Source organism: Ovis canadensis, chromosome 18 (genome assembly GCF_042477335.2).
Source record: "Ovis canadensis isolate MfBH-ARS-UI-01 breed Bighorn chromosome 18, ARS-UI_OviCan_v2, whole genome shotgun sequence".
Classification (NCBI taxonomy): domain Eukaryota; kingdom Metazoa; phylum Chordata; class Mammalia; order Artiodactyla; family Bovidae; genus Ovis; species Ovis canadensis.
The window spans coordinates 59,069,241-59,092,807 of NC_091262.1; the positions used below are offsets into that span (position 1 = coordinate 59,069,241).

General features: G+C 41.1%; 1 protein-coding gene across 9 annotated transcripts in view; it reads left to right on the top strand.

Moving 5' to 3' along the window:
- Positions 1-23,149, top strand: part of PRORP (protein only RNase P catalytic subunit) — a 135,401-nt gene extending 112,252 nt beyond the window's left edge. For 7 of the 9 annotated variants that reach the window (XM_069558723.1, XM_069558715.1, XM_069558718.1 and 4 more), the window contains 3 exons: positions 16,063-16,211; positions 19,492-19,687; positions 22,848-23,149. In XM_069558723.1, coding sequence (XP_069414824.1) covers positions 16,063-16,211; positions 19,492-19,687; positions 22,848-22,979 — 477 coding nt within the window. In that variant the 3' untranslated portion in view covers positions 22,980-23,149. The remainder of the gene's footprint in view (positions 1-16,062; positions 16,212-19,491; positions 19,688-22,847) is intronic. The other 2 variants (XM_069558720.1, XM_069558722.1) reach the window with 1 other exon arrangement.
- Positions 23,150-23,567: the final 418 nt, after the last annotated feature.

Here is a 23,567-nt window from a genome sequence, read left to right on the forward strand (position 1 = left end):
GGAAGATTTGACCTCCCATGACTCAAGTCATGTGGAAGTAATACAAAGTATCTTGCAGCCTTACTTGTTTTATCCTAAAATTTAGTGCACATTTTGCATTTAAAGATAACACAGCATCTCTGTGTTTGTTATAACGAAGAGTCTCCCACAAAATAAAACCTGCAGTAAATTGTCATTTCAGGAGGATATTGTCAAGTGCTGCTCATGTATAGCCCAGTGTGAGAAATAGTGTTAGGCTTTCAAACAAAAGTACCTAGGCATTTCCCACAACTCACTTAGGAAGGATGGGGCAGTAGATGCTGCTGGAAAAATCATAGTTACAGATAGTTGACGAATAGGAGCAGGATTAAGAAGGGAACATTTTGAAAAGAAAGGAGTTAGGATCGAGAGTTTATTGCATAAGGTTGTGAAAAGTGAAAGCATTCGTCGCTCAGTTGTGTCTGACTCTGTGACTTGCTGGACTGTAGCCCACCAGGCTCCTCTGTCCATGGGATTTCCCAGGCAAGAATGTTGGAATGGATAGCCATTCCCTTCTCCAGGGGATCTTCCTGACCCTAGGATCAAACCTAGGTCTCCTGCATTGCAGGTAGATTCTTTACCATCTGAATCACCATAAGGTTACGGATTACTAAGGTGGGTTTCAGGGTAGAAACCTACCTCTGCTGTTTACTGGCCTGTGACCTTGCACTACTTCCTTAACCTTACTGAGCCTCAGTTACCTCATATTAAAAGGGTGTCTAAAGCAGGGTGGTAACAATGATTCAAATTCACAGGGCACCTATGAGGACGAAATGATAATGTATATACAAAGATTTGTAAGGTGCTTCTGATGCATCATAATTGCCAGATAAATCAGAGCTTAAGGGAGACAAAGATTCTACTTTTTGGTTTATGTTAATTGTTAATCAATATGCCTGAAATAAAGAGCCTCAAAACAGCTCTTCTCCCCAAACCCACGAGGTCCACCCGTGTCTCTACTTTGATTAGAGAATAGCAAGTACCCTTGTCTCCTTTTATATCTAATTCCTCCTCTCACATCTGTCCCTCACATCACATCCCCTTTATTGCTTCCTGTCATTTCCAGTTTCTGTGTCCCCATTTCTGCTAAGAAAAGCAGAAGTGAGGGAAATGTTAGGGCTTGGGGATTTCTAAAAGCTGTTCCTAAGTCCTCATTGTTGTTATTATATTAAACTATAGTTATGCGAATATAGTACTTGCCAGATCTTTTCTCTGGGAAACACAAAGGAATTTCCCCATTCAAGTCTTACATTTTAACATTTTAGAGGACAGGAATTATTGTATCACACATACACAATAGGAGAGTTTTATGGTTATGAGAGCTCATGACGCTTAAGAAATCCTCTGGGTTTTTTTTTTTTTTTTTTTTTTTCACTTTGCATTTTGCCTGTGGGGAAACTTAGATTCTTAATTGCCTCAAGGGCACAAGTTACATTGCTGAGCCTGAACTGTTTGGTTTAAACCTCTGGGCTTATTTTTTGTACTTCAAAAATGGTAGAATATTGGGAACTTCATACGGTTCATAGTACAAAGTGTGTGTGTGTGTGTGTGTGTGTGTGTAAAACATATCACGTATGAAGAAGACATTAAATGGAAATGTATAATGTAAAGACTGACAAAACGTAACACCCCTGTACCCACCTAGTTAAGAAGCTCCTTATGTGCCCTGTGTGCTCAGGCATGTCTGACTCTTTGTGTACCCAAGGGCCACCAGGCTTGTCTGTCCATGGGATTCTCCAGGCAAGAATACTGGAGTGGGTTGCCATTTTCTACTCCAGGGGATCTTCCTGACCCAGGGATTGAACCCACATCTCTTCCATCTCCTCCATTGGCAGGTGGATTCTTTACCACTTGGCCACCTGAGAAGCCCATGTGCCCTGACTAATCTTTTCTTTATTCTAAACCTCTCCTTTCCCCTACCCACCCCCAAACCCAGCCAGGTAACGCCACCTTGACTATAGTGTAAACAGTTTTCTTGCTTTTCGTTGTTTAGGTTTGAAAACCTGAATAGCAAACTTAACCCCAGCTGTGTGAGGAAAGGGCTCTATTGTCACTATTAGATGACAGCTCCCTGAAGATACATTCTTTCAGAATTGTGAAGACAGTGTTATCATGTTTCCAGAATTACCCCTGAAGTTTGTTTTGATTCCTTTTTTGTATGATCTGCTTTTCTTTTTTTTTCCTTCCCCGAAGCTTTAGAAAATTTTTTTCTCTGGTATTCTGAAATTTTACAGTAGAACAACTTGGTATTGTCTGTTTGCCATCCATGAAGTTGAATATGCAGTGGACTGTTTCATTCTAGAAACTGACATCTTTCTGTTTGGGGAAGTGTCCTTTGGCTGTTTCTTTGATGACTCCTTCCTCTCTGTTACTCAGACTAGTTCTGAATTTCTTACTCTTTGTCTCTTTGCTCCTTTCATGGCAGACTTCCTCAGGGTCTTCTGTGTATTACTTTTTTTATTATTATTAAGAATGGCAGTCATATTTTAATTCCCAAGGGCTTTTCTTTATTCTCTTCCTTTAAACAAAAGTCTGTTTCATGAATGCACTATATTACCTCATAGGATTTTTTTTTTTTAGTTTTTTATTTTTTTAATTTTAAAATCTTTAATTCTTACATGTGTTCCCAAACATGAACCCCCCTCCCACCTCCCTCCCCATAACATCTCTCTGGGTCATCCCCATGCACCAGCCCCAAGCATGCTGTATCCTGCGTCAGACATAGACTGGCGATTCGATTCTTACATGATAGTATACATGTTAGAATGCCATTCTCCCAAATCATCCCACCCTCTCCCTCTCTCTCTGAGTCCAAAAGTCCGTTATACACAGCTGTGTCTTTTTTCCTGTCTTGCATACAGGGTCGTCATTGCCATCTTTCTAAATTCCATATATATGTGTTAGTATACTGTATTGGTGTTTTTCTTTCTGGCTTACTTCACTCTGTATAATCGGCTCCAGTTTCATCCATTTCATCAGAACTGATTCAAATGAATTCTTTTTAACGGCTGAGTAATACTCCCAGGATTTTTTTAAATTTATTTATTTTTGGCTGTGCTGGGTCTTCCTTGCTGTGTTGGCTGCTCTCTAGTTGTGGTGCACGGGCTTCTCATTGCAGTGACTTCTCTTGTGGTGGAGCACGGATTCTAGGAACATGAGCCTTCAGTAGTTGCAGCACGTGGGCTCAGCGCTTGTGGCTCCCAGGCCCTAGAGCGCAGGCTCAGTAGTTGTGTCATAAGGCTTAGTTGCTCCATGCATGTGGGATCTTCCAAGATCAGGGATTGAGCCCAGGTCTCCTGCATCGGAAGGCAGATTCTTTACCACTGAGTTACCAGAGAAGCCCCTCATAGGAATTTTACAAGAGGTTTTTGCAGGGGGTTTGCCTTCTCACTTCACAGTCCTTGCTGTTTCAGTTTTTTTTGTTTGTTTTAGACTCTTCCCTTTCGGAGTTCTCTTCACAGCTTTCTGATAACTATCTACTGTCTGCTTACGATTAAACATGATCTCAAGAGCTCATTGGAAGCTCTTGAGTACATATGTAGATGGGGCTTGTTGTGGTTGACTTTACCAGCCAGGTGAACTGGGTGGGTCATTTGTTGGGGAATTCCCAGTAATCAGACTCTTTAGGGTTTTTTCCCTCTTTCACTGGTCAGATTCCCCATAGGAGAGTTTTCAGTCTCTTGACTGCAGGGTAAAGGCCTTCCTACCAGTGTTCTGAGAGCCAAGTAGAGGGGTAAAAAATCTGAGTCTCTCTGCATTCTGTATTCAATATGCATGCATTCATTCAATCTCTACTTTCAGTGTGGTGACCACACTGTCACATGTGCTTGGTGCTTTAGTCTAGATTTCCTCTTATTTACCACATCCAAGTAATGAATCTTCAGACTTCCCTCCCCACCTGTCAGAGGTGACATGGATGGGGGCATGCCTGCATGCTCAGTCACTCAGTCGTGTCCTACTCTTTGTGATCCCATGGCTGTAGCCCACCAGGCTCCTCTGTCTATGGGATTTCCCAGGCAAGAATACTGGAGTCTTTGCCATTTCCTTCTCCACGGGATTTTCCTGACCCAGGAATTGAAACCACATCCCGTGCATTGCAAGCATATTCTTTAACACTAAGCCATCAAGGAAGCTGGATGCAGGCAGAAGGCACACAAATTTAGGAATCTAATGCTTCTTCAGCAGTGTTTACCTGCTTCTCCTTAGTTAACCTCACACCCCCATTTAGCCTCACCCCTTTGTTTCCAGTTCTGGGGTCTTGAGAGGCTGGATTGGCTCTTAACTGACCCCTCTTCAGATTTGACTGTCGGATCTGCAAGGTAGTTGCCACCTGTGTGTCTGCTCGCCAGCTTCCAGATTTTATTGCTATTGCCTCCCCTCTTATTCTTCAGGTTTCTGTGGGTTTGTCATTTTAGAAAGACTCTGTATGATAGTTTTAATAGGAGTCTCAAGTGAGATTAAGATTAGATGCACGTGTTCTTTTTGCCACCTGATCCTGAAAGTTAATGTTCTACTATCAACATGTTGAGAGAGTAACACAAAAATCATCCAGCCTGTGATAATACCGAAAGAATCTTTATTTTCTTTCTCTTCTTAAACTTTATTCTCTTTCCTTCCATTTTCCTTTTATTTATTTATTTATTTTGATGGGGGAGCAGGGGGCATTGGAACAGCCAGGCTTCTGAGGTCTAAATTTACTAATCCAGGCTGTACTGTCTAGTAATAGCTAATATTTATTGAATACTTTTCCATGTGCTTTATATCTACATGCATCTGAATTAATCCTCACAGTAACCCAATTTGTATGTCCATTTTGTGTGCATGTGCTAAGTTGCTTCAGTTGTGTCCAATTCTGTGCAACCTCAAGGACTGCAGCCCACCAGGCTCCTCTGTCAGTGGAATTCTCCAGGCAAGAATACTGGAGTAGGTAGCCATTCCCTTCTCCAGGGGATCTTCCCGAACCAGTGATTGAACCCAGGTCTTTCGCATTGCAGGCAGATTCTTTACCTTCTGAGCCATCACAGAATCATATCACCGTTTTACCAACAATGAAGTAGAGGCTCAAAGAGGAAATGTATCAGAGGTCACACAGCTCTGTCCTAGAAGAACTAGAATTTGAACCCTGGCAGCCTGATGCTAAAGCTTGTGCTCTTCATTACTGTTGTTATTACTATTTTATTACTTAATTACTATGCTATTAAATAGTAGATATAAATTGGAAAAGTCTTTTTTATGTCTGTTAGATTCATACTATATAAGCCCTTCTACTGCACAGGTAGATAGATGGCTTGGAGCATTAACTGGGCATGTCTAAGGTGTCTTTTTATATACATAGGTCTTTTATATATTTTGAACTGATTAGGTTTTTCCAGAAAACAAAACCAGTAGCCCTGGTGGTTCAGACGGTAAAGAATTTGCCTGCAATGCAGGAGACCTGGGTTCGATCCCTGCATTAGGAAGATCCCCTGGAGGAGGGCATGGCAACACACTCCAGTATCCTTGCCTGGAGAATCCCCATGGACAGAGAAGCCAGGCGGTGTACAGTTCACAGGGTCACAAAAAGTTGGACACGACTGAGCGACTAAGCACAGCCATAGTGTACAGTTGTCTGTAACTCTCTGCCAAGACAAAAGCTGTGTGAAGCTGTGCAGCCATGGAGAGAAAACTGAAGTTTTCAATCCTCCAGAGCCCTGCTCACCATATTCTCTCGTTTAGTCATTAAATGGTGGCTTATGAGCCTGAAAGTCTTTCCCAGAATGAGCAAATTGTTCCCTGTACATGGACTGTATCTAGAACCCTGGGAGAAGTTTTTGATCAACTTGTAAAAGTGGAAATTAATTCCCTGGTGGTTCAATGGTTAGGACTCTGAGTTTCCAATGCCAGGGGCCTGGGTTCAATCCCTGATTGAGGAACTAAGATTCCACAAGCCATGCAGAGCAGTAAAAAAAAAAAAGTGGAAATTAATATGTATCAGAATAAGTTAATTTAATTGTCTTGAAACTAGTTTTCAGTCTTCAAAATACTATGCTTTCCTGCCTCACAATGATAAAGGAAAGACAGATATTTTACAGAAAAACTAGAAAGACCAAAGAATGCGTGTAAATGTTTGCAGACAAGTCACACTATGAGTCAGGAGCCAAATCTTCTATCTTCTAGACAGCTCTGACTCTCGGCTGAGTGGGGAAATCCATCCAGACCAATAATTTAATCATTTTCTAAAAGGCTGGATAACTGTGTGGGTGCTAATGGCATCAGAGAAGACATGGCAGGCAGGAAACACATCCCACACTTGGCAGGATGTTCCCAAGGCAGGAAGGGCATTTCCCTTCCTCGGTAGAATTGTTTCATTGACTAAAGACAACATGAGATCATTGAAATCTCCCTAAAATACCAATGACTGACGAAAGCAGGATACAGGACATGGTGAGTCTCATGTAAACCAATGGGATCATTTATGACCTCATAATAAAGTAGTAGTATTTTGTGTATGTAATTTCTCCCAACAGATTCAAAGAGCTTTATATATTTGGTCAATAATCAGATTTTTAAAGCTGTACTTAAAGCACATGGTCCCAGAGGTGAGAGCAGGACTCCAGCTCAGTGTCCGTCTCTCCTCTCTGAAACTACGCCAACAGGCTTACAAGGTTTCCACTCCTTGAATACCACCCAGTGAAAGCTTCCGTCTCCCTCCTTGCCCCAGCTTCTGTTGCTTCTCTAAAACATTTCCTTTTCTTACCTTCTCGCAGTACTCTCATCCTCAACAAATGTTAATCTGGATCTTACATGGTATACAACACTTAAACAAGTCCAGCAAAGAAGTATCACTAGACTCAGTGGTAAAGAATCTTCCTGCCAATGCAGGAGACACAGGTTCAATCCCTGATCCCGGAAGATCCCGCAGGCCTTGGAGCAACTAAGCCCATACAACACAACTACAGAGCCTGTGCTCTAGCACCTCAGACCTGCACCTACTGAAACCCACGTGCCTAGAGCCCATGCTTCACAACACGAGAAGGCACCACAGTGAGAGGTCTGCCTACCACAACTAGAGGGTAGCCCCCACTTGCTGCAACTAGAGAAAAGCCCTTGCAACAACAAAGGCCCAGCACAGCCAAATAAATAAATGCATAAAATTATTATTTTTTTAATTTAAAAGGAAGTATTATTAACATTCTTTAAATAGAAAGTGATATTACTCCCTTCCATTCTGTCTAGCAGGCAGCAATAATTCTCAAACATAGAACTGAGGCTGAAACAGTACCAGTGGGTAGCTGGCAGATGAAAACATGAGAAGCCTTGAGCCACAATGGTGGTGAGTTGCCTGCACTCTCCTCCTAGTTGGCATTTCCAGAGCTGCACAGAAAAATGCTGACTATAGCAGTCACTCAAGGACTATTTCTAAAACAGGGATTCTCTTCCAAAAACGTAGTTCAGGAGAAAAGTGGTAGGAGCAAAGACAAAGAAGGGACTGAAACTGAATATTAGCTTACCTGCAGATTGTAGGAACATAGAAACAAGTAGAAAACTCCAGGGTTGTACTATAACTTCCTGTGTTTCTTCTGCTGTAAACTTGGTGGAGAGCACAGTGCATCAGTTATAAACACTGTGTTTATAACTGGTCTTCTGAATCTGAGAACACTGCCTTCCATAGAGTTCATCAGTCATTGTGCTCTGAGGTTTTAAAGGATCCAGGGTCTTTCTTTTCCTTTCTTGCTTTCTCTTGTCTGTCTTTGACTTAATCTCATCATATCCTAAAATCCACCCAGACTCAAATAGGAAGCCCCCCACCTTCCATCCTAGATCAAGTACCACATTACCATGAGGTTGTCTTTAGTGAAGCAATAGCATAAAAAGTGGATGTGTTTCCTGGCTTTAGTGTTCCAGATAACCAGTGTGTAACTGTTATGAGAAATCGATATCTTTTCATGTTGGAACAGTATGCAGGCTGTTGTGGTTGTTTTAAAAATTTCTTTTTTTTAATGGAATTTTAAGTTTTTCCACCTATAACTAAAAATAGTTTCTTTAATGTCAACATTCTGTTTAAAATTAATTTGATCTCCTTTCTTAGCTCAGGTGCTGAACTGCAGGGCTGTGTGTGTGTGTATATGTGTATGTAAAGAAGGACAGGTCAAAGATGAAATCAGTTCAAAGCCTCCTCAGTGTGAACACCTTCATGGTTTTATCTGAGAAAAGTGAAGCCTCCAAAAGCTTAGACTCATCAAATACATGAGGCCTTGCTCTTCAAACACCCTTACCTGGTTGCAGTTTGCACCTATAACAGCATCTGACAATTCCAGGGAGAATAATTTCTACTTTATCAAGCTCCCCTTCTACATCAGATCCGTTAAAGAAAACTATCTTCAAACTTCCTTTGGTTCTTGAAGAGCAACTGACATTCATTTCACACATCTAATAACAGCATTAGAAGCTGTCAGGGAATGACGCAGGGTACGGTGTCCAAGAGTGCTGGGCTCTAACTAGCTGAAGAGAGTTAAGGAAGGCAAGTGAAATCTCCCTCCTAACACCATGGCATCATCAGGATGTCTCCTCCAGGGTGCAGGTCACATTTTGGTGTTTCTATAGTGCTGTTACTTAGACATTCCTTCCTTCTTGAAGTGCTCCTTATAGTCTTTCTGAGACATCACTGTCTTCTGGTTTTCTTTCTCTCAGGCCATTCCTCAGCTTCCATTAATGGCTTTTCTTATAGCTCTGTATCTTTTAAAGAATAGGATTCCTCAGTTTTCTTCCTCTGCTCCTTTTGAGTTTGTTAAAGGAGTACATCAAGGCTGTATACTGTCACCCTGCTTATTTAACTTATATGCACAGTACATCATGAGAAATGCTGGGCTGGAAGAAGCACAAGCTGGAATCAGGATTGCCGGGAGAAATATCAATAATCTCAGATATGCAGATGACACCACCATTATGGCAGAAAATGAAGAACTAAAGAACCTCTTGGTGAAAGTGAAAGAGGAGAGTGAAAAAGTTGGCTTAAAGCTCAACATTCAGAAAACTAGTATCATGGCATCTGGTCCCATCACTTCATGGCAAATAGATGGGGAAACAGTGGCTGACTTTATTTTGGCGGGCTCCAAAATCACTGCAGATGGTGATTGCAGCCATGAAATTAAAAGACGCTTACTCCTTGGAAGGAAAGTTTTGACCAACCTAGACAGCATATTAAAAAGCAGAGATGTTACTTTGTTGACAAAGGTCCATCTAGTCAAGGCTATGGTTTTTCCAGTAGTCATGTATGGATGTGAGAATTGAACTATAAAGAAAGCTGACCGCTCAAGAATTGATGCTTTTGAACTGTGGTGTTGGAGAAGACTCTTGAGAGTCCCTTGGACTGCAAGGAGATCCAACCAGTCCATCCTAAAAGAGATCAGTCCTGGGTGTTCATTGGAAGGAGTGATGTTGAAGCTGAAACTCCAATACTTTGGCCACCTGATGTGAAGAGCTGACACATTTGAAAAGACCCTGATGCTAGGAAAGATTGAGGGCAGGAGGAGAAGGGGACAACAGAGGATGAGATGGTTGGATGGCATCACTGACTCAATGGACATGAGTTTGGGTAGACTCCGGGAGTTGGTGATGGACAGGGAGGCCTGGCATGCTGAGGTTCATGGGGTTGCAAAGAGTCAGACACAACTGAGTGACTGAACTGAACTGGAGACCTCTTCCACTTGCTGATGGCTCCTGCCAATGTGTGTTTCCTGATGACTTCAAATCTTTTATTTCATCCCAAAGCCCTCTCCCGGATAGGGTCTCCTGACTGGCTGCCCACTGGCTTATTTACCCCCTGGTACATATCATGAGCTCCTCCTCTCACAGACCCTGGCTTGCTACTATCATCTATCCAGTTGTCCAACTCTTCCCTGGTTTGTTTCTCTCCTTGTTTCCCACATTCAGTCAGTGACTAAGTCTGCTTAGTTCTGCTTTACTCCAGAAGGCTCTCTTTCTCTCCATCCTTACCACCAGCATCTCAGTTCTCATCATCTGTTACCTGAAATACTGCAGAAGCTCCCTTACTTGATCACCCTATTCTAGTCCAGCCTCCTTGCAATACACAGGGTTGATCTCTTTAAACTGGTAGTCATGTCATGCTCCTATTTAAATACTTTGTTGTTCTCCACTGCTTTCAGCTGGTAAAAGATTCCTTATCACGGTTTACAAGGACCTTCATGATCTGACCCCAATAGTCATTCCCAGCCTTCTTTCTGGGACTCCTTGTGACATCCTCCCGCATTTGATAGCTTGCGGTTCCCTGAATTCAGAGGATTAATAAAGAGCCCTCACCTTCAACCAATATGCTGCTGCTTTAAAAAAAAAAAAAAAAACTACATGCTGCTTCTTGTCCTTGGAAACTCCCGTTCCTTGCCTGAATAATTCATCTGAAAACTCAGCTCAGTCATCGCTTCCTTAGTGGTGACTTCCCTGACCACCATCCCCACCCCCAGTCTGATTTAGGTGCCCGTCCTTTAACCTCTGTCTTAGCACTTTTTACATCACATTACAGTCATTTGATGGCAAACTCCCGGAGCTGGGAATAATGTGTCTTCATATTGGTATTCACATCCCCAGTACCCTCTGCCTAATGACTGACAGAGAAGGTTGTCATTCATTTTTAATGAATAAACTACCCTTTTCACTTTATCAGGGCCACAATTTTAAATATACGCATGCATGTGCACACTCATACATACCCAGAAACCCTTGAATCTGATCAAGTCTCTAGATCCAGCTGCCAATTTATAGGAAACAAGGAAGACTAGGGAATATGTTACATGATACCACAAGGATGCTGTTGGCAAAGTCTAAACGTGGGAACTTCCGTCAGAATAGCAGCCACATTTCTTTAATGGTAGTCAGACAATCACAGTGTATGGAGTTATTTTAAATCTTGATTTTTTTTAAACTAAAAAGCAATATAACCTAGAGAAATATAAATGTTGATTGTATATTTGATATTAAGGAATTGTTAATATTTTTAGATGTGATAATGGTGTTATGCTTCTTTTTTTAAGAGTCCTTATACTTACAAATACATTGACATATTCACAGTTGATGTGATGTCTAGGATTTGTTTCAGAATAATCCAAAGCAGAAGTTGGTAGAAATATAGATGAAATTGGATTGGCCATGAGCTGATAATTACTGAAGCTGGATGATGGGCACATTATGCTATTCTGCTTACTTTTGTTTATGTTTAAAATTTTTGGTAATTAAACTTTTATTGTAGTAAAATGTACATAACATACAGTGTATCATTTTAACCATTTTCAAGTGTACCATTCAGTGGCATTAAGCAGTTTACATTGTTGGGCAACCATCCCCATCACCAGAACATCACCTGAACTGAAACTCTGTACCGTTAAACAGTATCTCCTTATTCACCTCTCTTCTGGCCCCTGGCAAACACCATTCTGTTTTCTGTCTCTGATTGACTCCTCTAGGTAACTCATATAAATGAAATCGTATAAAATTTGTCCTTTTGTGTCTGACTTATCTTCAAGGTTCATCCAAGACCAAACTAGGCCTTCATAGGAAGGATCAAGCAGTGTGTGACAAATATCCATGTGTACAGAATGGTCGATATCGTAGAGGAGGCGGTTCTCCCCTTGAGACTCTGAGCAGGGATTCGGTTTAAATGAGAGCTGTGGACGGGTTTCCTTGAGCTCAGGGCAGTTCTGACAAGAGAAGCTGAGATCCACTCTGGGAAGTTCTCAACCTGGAGAATCCAGAGATGGTGAGGACAGTTCTGGACCTGCCCAAGGGGTCTGGAGTCTGAACCACACAGCAGAGCAAAATACATAGTACAGCTGATTCTGGAGAATATCTCAAATTCCAAATTGCTTCCAGAACTCCAGGTACTTGGCACCTCAAGGTTAAGCTGAGATCCATTCTCACCATGCTCGCTCCCACATTGCTCTTTACGATGTCTAAAGGATAATTCTCCAAAAACCAGAAGAGTAAACACAGATTGCAGCTTAATATTTGGCTTGGCTTCTGTTCTAATTTGGTTTATCTCTAGTAGGAATAGATAAGAAGTTTTTCTTTTTTTTAATTCATAAGTGACATTACTCATACATGACTTACTTTTGGTGTAAACCTGAACAGTAGTTCCTGAGCTTAGGGTAAAAATACAATTGGCCGAGCTACATGTGTTGGAAATAAGTGGGTAGGGATGCTCAGGAAGTAGAAAAGCTGCCTAAGAGGTGGGAGAGGGTCATGAGAGCAAGAGCTATTCTGAATAACCCTAAATAGCAAGTGTAACTTCCTTTCCCTAGTCTTTTAACTTTTTACCTCCCCCTCTGCAGTCTCTGGAACTTCCTGGGTTTTATGGACTGTAGATCTTCAGAACTCTAAAGCCTTTAGGATCTGACATCTGCAGACATTATAGAAGTCCTATGCTGGTTTCCCAAGCAAGATAGCTATGATCAATATTCCTCATTATAGGATAAGTTCAGGAAGGAAAGTTTTAGAAACAACCCAAATATCCACGGACATGAATAGATAAGATGTTGTATATAGATACAATGGAATATTATTCAGCCTTAAAAATGAATAAAATTCTGATATGTGCCCTGTCTTTTCATTGATGTATTAAAATGCTTTATATTTTATGTTGTTATTCATATGTTAGGCATTATGTCTGCCATTTTATTTTTTGTTTTCTATTACCATTCTTTCCTATTTCTGTTTTATTTTTCCTGCCTTCCTGTGGGTTGCTTGAACTTTTCTTAGAATTCCATTTTTATGTGTCTATAGTTGGCTTTAAAAAAAAATCATAGTGTTTTTGAATATATATCTTTGCATAGCATTTTTAATGGTTGCTGAAAGCATCACATATGTATACATACACGCATACACATGTAACATCAGTCTGCTGGTGTTATCACTTTAACAGGTTTTCAGTCTTGCTAGACTGCGTCTTTTCTAGTCCTTTGGCTAGAGAGAACCGGCCTTTATTGGTCTTTTTTTGTCTGTATCCGTGACATTTCCAGGTTGCTGGCTTCTTGATCTCCAAGTATAGGAGGATATATGAGGCGAAAAGGAAATCCCAAGGTCCCTAGCCAGTCTGCCTTTTTATCTCTACAAAGTCTTGCATTTGTTTTATATACAAAACATCTGAGGGTTTTAGTTGTACATAGTGGAAGAAATAGGGAAGAGTACATCCACTCTGTTTTCCCAGAAGTAGAAATTTCTCCCATTTTTATTTTTGATCTAACAGAATTAAGGTCACTTTTCTTTTTCTTTACTATTCTAAGTATATCTATGACTCTGGGCCAGCCCATTGGATCCAGTCTTGGAATTTACCTCACAGGAAGTAGGCTCATAGCTAGATTGCTATAGAGTTTCAGGCAAATGCCTCTATTCCATCCCGTACACTCATCTCTCTTTCCTGTGTCTTTATTCTCCCTTGTTTGCATCATCACCAGAGAGCTGCTGCTAGCTGAGACCTTTCGGCCACACGATGGTGCCCCAGAGTTGTTCAAGCTAACCTAAGCCCTTTCTGTTCTTCTTTGGGCCCCTGTCTTTAACTTAATATTAGTAAATTCAAGGCTGTTTATTTAAACCGAGGTATAGATATGAATGACTAAGCACACACACACACAGATGTGAAGACCCAATTGTGTTTTTCTTTAAGCCATGTCTTCTCATGTATATGGAATCAGTATCAAAAATTGGTTTTGTTTGATTTTTTTTTTTTTTTTTGGTATTGAGAATAACTTTATGGGAATTCATACAGGAGTTTTTAGAAAGCAGTTGTCATTCCTTTTAATGAATTCAGTTGCCATTTTTTATCTGGGCTCATTGAAAATAATCTGTAATCTCAGCATAGCTTTAAGAAGAAAATTTGTAAGTGCATTTTGAAAGAGATTCACTCTCAATGTTTTGAGGTGTTTGAATCCCTGAACTAAACTTCCATAGTGAAGATGTTTGATTACCAACCCAGCTTTTAAAATAGTACCTTGTAAGATTATATAAAAATGCTTAGGATAAATAGACTGGCAAATAGAGTTAGATCTTTGGGTAGTGAGGTTATAAGTGATTTCCTCTTTCACTTTTCTTCTTGCCTATATTTTTCAAGTTTTCAGTAATAGAGGTAGGCATTTTGTATTTCACAATAGAGGTAGGCGTTTTCTTCAGCTAATCAGAAAATGTCTATTAACCATTCAGTATATGTGGAACCAGCATATACATCTTTCCAGGCTTGAGAGTTGGATAAGAAAATTATTAGGCACTCCCTCACTGAAGTCAGGGGCCATATCTTCCAAAACTTCGTAAGCTATAATACCTACTATGTGCCTTATACATGGAGAGTTCTGGGAAATAACTGTTGAGTGAACAGAGAAGCCATTACTCATAACTTTTTCTGGTTGTAAAGCTTTGGGTCAGAGTCCTCACAGTGGTATTGGTACACTTCTTTGCTCACATTCAGTGGCCAACTTGTGTTCATTCTGTCCATTCATTCTTGAACTAAGAATTAGAGATCATATAACTAACTACTGTTTCCTAAAATAATAAGATTAGTAATGGAGTAGAATGGGTAGAATGGGCCAAAAATACATATAAATCCAAAGCATTAAACAGTACTTAAAAGTTCAGCTCTCGCTAATTCATTATTAGACTAACTGAGAGAATCCATGTGTGTTAGACTAACAGGTACTCAAGCAATATTTGACAACTGACCAAATAAATGAATGAAAAATTATTGAGTAAAGAATTTTAACTAATATCCTGAAAGTCTACATGGGAATAAATTTGAGTTAGGGAAAGCTAGGCTAAAATAAATGCCTTTCTAACCAAGACCCAAGAAAATTAAGGATTTCTTCAGTGACTTTCAACTTGTGATTTTCAGAGGCCCTGGAGTTTTTATAAATTATAGAACTTTTATATTTCTGATGCACTGTTATATAACTTAAGTTAAAATATTTTATTAGCTTTTACATATTACACTTAGTAATATTCATTTATAGCTTAGTTTAATAGGTTGTACATGAAAGTAGTCTATAGACTTTTACTTATGAAAGATTGAATGTAAATAAGCTCACCAAAGTGTAGGGTTTACTAAAAATCCCACGTCAAACTTTTAAGAGGAATCCATGTGCACACAAGACATGTGGGAAATGGGAAGAATATAGGGTAAATTCACTGAGTGGAAAATAAGCTGGAGGATGAAAGTTGACAGACCTTTTGGAGGAAAGAGGGATTTCAGTGAAAAGTAGCAATCTTAGCAGAATCATGATGTGGAAAAGTTGACTGAAAATTCAATATTTTCATGTATACATATGGCTGAATCCCTTCATTGTTCTCCTGAAACTATCACAACATTGTTAATCAGCTATATCCCAATACAAAGTTAAAAGTTAAAAAACCTTAAGTAAAAAAAAAAAAAAGAAATATCTATTCCAGCCATTTACAAACTTTTAATAAAAGCGTTAGTCTCTCAGTCGTGTCTGACTCATTGTAACCCCATGGACTATAGCCTGCTAGGCTCCTAACTGTTGCCATTCCCTTCTCCAGGGGATCTTCCTGACCCAGGGAGTGAACTGAGGTCTCCTGCATTGTAGGCAGATTCTTTACCATCTGAGCCATCCTTTATTTAAATAAAAATCTATGCAGAATACCAATATATAAGTGACAAAAACTGAGCTGTTTGGGTTGAAACAGGGTTGGGAGTGTACAGGAACCAAACCCCATCCTTCTTAGCTCCCCTACCTCTCTCCCAGTGGGCCCTACAGAACACATTTTTAAAATGGCTCATCTTGTCTATGCTTAGAAACCTCCCCAGGTATCCCATGTAGCCTGGCCAGTGGGCAGGTGTTAGATAATCATTTGTAACATGGAAGCATTTTCCTCCGGTTTATTTACAAAGATGGGCAATTACCTCTTACCAGAAAAGACTGTTAAGGAATGTTTTCTCACCTCTTACCAGAAAAGACTGTTGGACCCATTGAGATTACCATCTAGCAGAATCACTCCCCTTACTTGAGATTCTTCCCTGACTTTCTTGGGAACTGACTTTGTGTTTTTCAGCTCTTGAATGTGGTCTCTCATCTCGCCAAGCAGAATCTTCAAGTGCTGGTCCTGGGCCGGAAGCATATGTTAACGCAGAATTCCCGGTGGAGAAGAGTTGAGATGGAAAAGATGCAAAAGCAAGCCAGCTTTTTTTTCGCTGACAACATGTAGGTATTGAAGTTATTAAGTGAGTTACACTAGGCTCCAGTCATCTGCTTGTTACCTGTTTTTCTGTTTTTAAAGTGCATGTGTGTGTGAGTATACTCAGCCTCATTCAAAAAAAAAATTTATAAAAATATAGTTTTTATAGCAGGATAAACTTAAATAGATGAGAAATCAGTTTAAAGGAGAAATAAAGTGAAAGTGAAGTCGCTCAGTCGTGTCCGACTCTTTGCGACCCCATGGACTGTAGCCTATCAGGCTCCTCTGTCCATGGGATTTTCCAGGCAAGAGTGCTGGAGTGGGTTGCCATTTCCTTCTCCAGGGGATCTTCCTGACCCAGGAATTGAACCCGGGTCTCCCGCATTGCAGGCAGACGCTTTACCATCTGAGCCATCAGGGAAGCCAAAAAGGAGAAATAAGTTAAAACCCAAATGAGATTAGTACACAGAATGCATGCCATAGATTCCTGAACAGATCATTTAACAAATATTTAGCAAATACGAGCACCATCTGTGTTCTCAGAGAAACACCAGTGAACAAAACCAAGTCCCTGTCATCTTGGAACGTAACAGTAGACAGGTAAACAGATAAACAGGCAATGATCAAAGCTGTGAGGGGAGTAGGGAGCTGGAAGAGGACTAGGTCCAATATCGAGGGGGGTGAATGGAGAGATCATCAGGAAAGGCCTTGGGGAGGACACAGATCTGAAGAGAACAAGTGAGTCGTTTGAGAAACAAGGAGAGGTAGTGGGAAGAAACTACCAGGCAGAAGGAACAGCAGGTGTTCAAAAGGCCCTGAACAACAACAAAAGAGGGCCTCTCCGGTGGTCTAGTGGCTAAGACTCCGCACTCGCAGTGCAGGGAGGCCAAGTTTGATCCCTTGTCAGGGAACTAGATCCTGCATGCTGCAACTAAGAGTGCACGTGCCACAACTAAGACCCACCACAGGCGGGGAGGGGGGAAAAGAGGGCTGTCAGTCAGGAATGAGGGGAGCTGGCAGGCCAGTGTGGATGGTCAGTTCTGAGGTCGCAGAGAAGGCAGGGACCGCATTACAGAGGACCTCATGGGCTCTGGGTTTTATTCTAAGTATAAAGGGAATGTTGCTGTGAGCTACCACTTCCCAGGAAACCAAAGGAAGATGGAAAACATGATCAGCAAGGAAATACACAGTGTCCATACAGTATGCAGAAAGTAGCTAGTCAAGAGGAGCACAGATCTACAACACCATGTATTAACTGTTAGCACGCATTTAGGTTCTCATACTGTTTATGCTGACAAAGGTTTATTTACAACTTAGCATGGATCATGAGCAAACCTCAGTCCTGAGTCTAGGTTTCGTTGGGTTGAATGTGATAACTTCAAGATTTGTCAGTATTATCCAAACCGTTCGTTCTTAAAAAAGGTCAAATGGAGGAATTCTCTGGCAGTACAGTGGTTAGGATGGCAATCTCACTGCCGTAGCCCAGGTTCAATCCCTGGTCAAGGAACTAAGGATCCCACAGGCCAAACACTGCAGCCAAAAAAAAAAAAAAAAATGTCAAATGGCACTCAATGCATAAAGCTGGAAGCTAACCCCTCCTTCAGATCCCAAACCAAATCTCATTTTTCTGTAGCTAAGTTCTTTTATTTATTCATGGAGTGGGTACTTCCATCTTTCCAAGACTATAAGGTAGTAGTAATGCCCTTCATTCAGTCACATTAGGCAGCATTGGCTAAACCTGAGGATCGCAGGCTTGAGAATCAGTCTACCCTGGTTCAGATCATGGCCCTGTCACTTCCTGTCTGGGAAGTGTTTCCCTTCTCTGTGTCTTCTTTTCTTCATAGGTAACCCTCATGAGGATTCAGTGAGAAAATACTTGCACATAATACATGTGAAACTCTTGGCACAGCACCAAGTGCATGGAAAGCATCTATATTTGTTGCTGTCACCATCATCATTATTTTTCATAGATGGAAGAACTAAGTAACGGTAGTGTTATAACCAAGAAGCCTGTTGGAAATTGTTCTCGTGCTTGGTTTGGAGCCTGTATATATTGTATATGCTGAAATTCCAAACCCAGTGGTAAAGATTGATTCAGCCACCTTCTATGGCTTTGGAGTTGAGTATTTAAATTTTTAACATTAACTCTGTTTGCCACTAATGTGCCAAAGAAGCGTGTTGAAACCTAAACTAGGGAGAATAGTACAGTGAATGCTCCCATGACTGTCACTCAGCTCCCGTAACTACTGTCATTTGTTAATGTTGTTCCATATAACCCCCACAGTTTTTCTTTTTCCTGAAGATTATTTTAAAGACAGATTCCAGTTATTTTATCATTACACTTGAAATTGAAATACTTTAGTACAAGGTATCCTGTAAGGGATTTACAATTTAGCATGGATTATGAGTGAACCTCAGTCCTGAGTCTAGGTTTTGTTGGGTTGAATGTGATAACTTCAAGATTTGTCAGTATTGTCCAAACTGTTTGTTCTTAAAAAGGTCAAATGGAGGAATTCTCTGGCAGTACAGTGGTTAGGACGGCAGTCTCACTGCTGTGGCCCAGGTTCAATCCCTGGTCAAGGAACTGTATAAAGTATCCTGTAAAGGATCCACTTTGGGTCATTTGGATCAAGGTATATAGCTTAATCACATGTTGCCATCTGAATCTCAAGTCATGGTAACTACTGCTGTTTTTACAGCTACAGCACATGTATTCAAGCACTCACTACTGATGTTGAGGGCTCATTGGAGACTTTGAGCTCCTGGCTCTTCTCTGGAGGTGCCTTTGGGTGCTGATCAGGATGGCTACCCAGAAGCTACTTGGAGATACCAGTTTAAGCTTTGAGGTTAGCCCCTTACTTTTGCAAGAAAGTATCCTCCTGCCCTGTTAGTATTATGAATGTTTCTTGAATTCAAGTGAAGAAAGGGGTAGGGAAAAGATGTGCTCTGTAATGGATGAGGCAGATGAGGAAAACTCCATGGGGACCCAGAGAACCAGCTTTTAAGTATGAAGAGAGAATTACCGTTAGAATTCTCCCTTCTAGCGGTAGAGTCCAGTTGAACTGCTAAGAATCCTAAGCATTAGCATTCCCTTCCCTGTAGCTGTCCATCTGTGTTCTCGATCATGTTGCCTACCAGCTGAAGACTTGCAGGTGGTTCATAAGTATCCTTGATTGATCATATCAGTTAAGAGCAAAGAATACTTCTGAGGAAAGTAGAGAAAGAAGTAATTAGCATGGTGAAGAATGCTGTTCTCTGCCTCTTTGGACATGTGTTTGATTGTGTCCATTCTTATGTCCGGCTCAGCTCTGAGGATGATCCGTTCCTTCTGTATGCCACACTGCACTCAGGAAACCACTGCAAGTTTATCACAAAAGACCTGATGAGAGACCACAGGGCCTGTCTGCCTGATGCCAAGACCCAGCGCCTGTTCTTTAAGTGGCAGCAGGGACATCAGCTGGCAATTGTTAGTAAGCATCCAGGAGCAAAAATAACCTTTCAGGTATGTTATCCATCCTCTCCATAACATCAGCAGAGCCAACTATATAGTAAGAATGTGACATCGTCAAAGAACGGTGCATCTAGTTCTTGATGTTTTGTTTTTCTTAGCTTTAGTTTGGTATTTCCGAGAAGGCAATGGCACCCCACTCTAGTACTCTTGCCTGGAAAATCCCATGGAGCCTGGTAGGTTGCAGTCCATGGGGTCGCGAAGAGTCAGACACAACTGAGCAACTTCACTTTCACTTTTCACTTTCATGCATTGGAAAAGGAAATGGCAACCCATTCCAGTGTTCTTGCCTGGAGAATCCCAGGGACGGGGGAACCTGGTGGGCTGCCATCTCTGGGGTCGCACAGAGTCAGACACTATTGAAGCGACTTAGCAGCAGCAGCAGCAGCAGTTTGGTATTTGGAATTAGCCAGATCCTAAAAACACAGAGTCTGCCAGAGCAATGTTTTCCTAGGCCAACCCCACGTTAACTGATGTATTGAAAACCCCTGAAGTGTCATCAGTTATGACTTCAGTTATGTTATCAGTTACAAATCCCTATATGTGTTTTTTATTTTCCTATTTATTTGCCATAGCTCAAAATTCTGTATGTTTTATGACTCATCATACTTCTGTTTCTGCTGAATAACTCTTTTTCCTGTTTAATCCACTTTTGTGGCACAATCTCAATTGAGTTCTTTTTTGATTCTAGTTGAAATACATGTAAGTTCAAGGATGTCTCGTGTAAAAGCAAAGAGAAAATCTAAAGGCAATTTACTATAGAAAAATACACTCAGTTCAGTTCAGTTCAGTTGCTCAGTCGTGTCTGACTCTTTGGGACCCCATTGAATTGCAGCACGCCAGGCCTCCCTGTCCATCACCATCTCCCGGAGTTTACTCAGACTCACGTCCATCGAGTTGGTCATGCCATCCAGCCATCTCATCCTCTGTCATCCCCTTCTCCTCCTGCCCCCAATCCCTCCCAGCATCAGAGTCTTTTCCAATGAGTCAACTCTTCACATGAGGTGGACAAAGTACTGGAGCTTCAGCTTTAGCATCATTCCTTCCAAAGAAATCCCAGGGCTGATCTCCTTCAGAATGGACTGGTTGGATCTCCTTGCAGTCCAAGGGACTCTCAAGAGTCTACTCCAACACCACAGTTCAAAAGCATCAATTCATCAGCGCTCAGCTTTCTTCTCAGTCCAACTCTCACATCCACACGTGACTACTGGAAAAACCATAGCCTTGACTAGACGGACCTTTGTTAGCAAAGTAATGTCTCTGCTTTTGAATAATCTTTCTAGGTTGGTCATAACTTTTCTTCCAAGGAGTAAGCATCTTTTAATTTCATGGCTGCAGTCACCAATACACTAGCCAATGGTAAATACAGTCCAGGGCTCAACAAACAGACAAAAACAGCATTTGTGGGAAATACAGTATCAAATGATACCACAGAAATGCAATCAGCAAAATCAGCTGTGGGATACAGTATAGGACCTGGTTTCCTCAATAACAAAAAACTGCAAGAAAAATAGAGTTGAAAAGAGAAGCTCTAGATTGTAAGAGTCTTGAGAGTTTAGCCAGTCACAATGTAACAACCTTATTTCAATTCCTATTCAAACTGTAAAATATAATTACACACATATAATAATTGGAAAAATGTAAACAGTAGAAATTTGATGATGTTAAGGAGTTGTTAATTCTTAAGTATAATAATAATATTCCTTTTACATTTACAAAATAAGTTCTTATCTTTCAGAGATACATATTGAATTATAGAAAAAGTGATATAATATCTGAGATTTATTTCAAAATAATCTGAGGGGTTTTGAATGAATGATGAAGTAAGATTAGCCATGAATTTTGATGATTTTTGAGGCCAGGTAATGGATATGCTACTGCTGCTAAGTCACTTCAGTCGTGTCCGACTCTGTGTGACACAATAGATGGCAGCCCATTAGGCTCCCCTGTCGCTGGGATTCTCCAGGCAAGAACACTGGAGTGGGTTGCCATTTCCTTCTCCAATGTATGAAAGTGAATAGTAAAAGTGAAGTCGCTCAGTCATGTCCGACCCTCAGCGACCCCATGGACTGCAGCCTTCCAGGCTACTCCGTCCATGGGATTTTCCAGGCAAGAGTACTGGAGTGGGTTGCCATTGCCCTCTCTGAGGTGATGGGTATGTATGAGTTCATTGTGCTGTTTCTTTATTTTTGTATATTTGAAAGTTTTCTCTGTTGCATACAAAATCATTAAAGACAAAAAGGAATATATATATTTTTTTCTTATAGAGATCCTTAACCTTAAATATGAAACCTCCCCAAAAAGGAACTCCTAACAATAGGGTTCATCTTTTTTTTAATTGAAGTATAGTTAATTTACAATGTGTCAACTTCAAGTATGCAGCAGTAATACAATGGTAGATATATATATGTGTGTGGGGGGGGTGTTTGTATGTGTGTATGTATATATATATTCTTTTTCAGATTCTTTTCCATTATAGGTTATTATACTGATTATCTTTCTCTGTGCTATACAGGAGGTTCTTGTTGTTTACCTATTTTTTTTTAAGTGAGGAAGTCTTTTTTTTTTTTCTTCTTTTGTCTTTATTTTTGGTTACACTGGGTCCTCATTGCTGCACACAGGTTTTTTTCTTAATTGTGGAGAGTGGGGGCTACTCTTGCTGTGGAGCACAGACTCTAGGTGCACAGGCTTTGGTAGTTGGGGCACAGGGGCTCAGTAGTTTGGCTCTTGGGCCCTAGAGCGTGCAGGCTTCTGCAGTTGCAGCTCGAGGGCCCCAGAGCACGGCTCAGCAGTTGCTGAGCATGGGCTTAGTTGTTCCTTGGCATGTGGAATCTTCCCAGATGAGGGATCAAACCCATGTACCCTATCTTGGCAAGCAGATTCTTGATCTACTGCACCACCAAGGAAGTCTTCTCTTTTATATGTAGTAATGTGTATCTGTTAATCCTAACTCCTGTTTTATCCTCCAACCCCCACTGTTCCTACTGCCAGAATTCATCTTCACAGAGCTAGCTGCTCTTTGAAAATCCATTGTTAAGTAAGACAAATAATACATCTCTGAAGCAAACTAAGAAACCGTCAGAAAAGAAAGGGAAATGGCCAGATATTCCTTTAGTGTTGTTCTCAATGTGTGGTTCCCTTTTTAATTCAACAGCATATTCTCAGCTATGACACCGTGGTGCAAACGACTGGAGACTCGTGGCACATACCTTATGATGACAACCTGGTGGAAAGATATTCCTACGAAGTGCCAACCAAATGGCTTTGCCTTCACCGGAAGACGTAAAGACTCTTACCCCATGCTAAACTTGTGTCTGGGTGTCCCCCTGGTTGGCATCAGAGCTCTTAAATTGATGCTTGTTTAGAGCATTGCTTCTGTTTGATTCAGTTTTTCCTGTTTGGTCCATATCAAGAAGTTGACTTTTTAATTAAATGAGATATAATATCTTTTCATAACCGGTTGCATTTTTCCCCCTAACATTTGTTAGGATTGGGGGCAGGAGGAGAAGGGGACGACAGAGGATGAGATGGCTGGATGGCATCACTGACTCGATGGACGTGAATCTGAGTGAACTCCAGGAGCTGGTGATAGACAGGGAGTCCTGGTGTGCTGCGATTCATGGGGTCGCAGAGAGTCGGACACGACTGAGCGACTGAACTGACTGAAGGCTTATCTGAAGTTTGGGAACTCAATACAAAGTGATGCCTGCATTGGTGTGTGCTAAGTCACTTCAGTAATGTCCGACTCTTTGTGACCCTGTGGACTATAGCCCACCAGGCTCCTGTGTCCATGGGATTCTCCAGGCAAGAATACTGGAGTGGGTTGCCATGCTCTCCTCCAGGGGATCTTCCCAACCGAGAGATTAGACCTGAG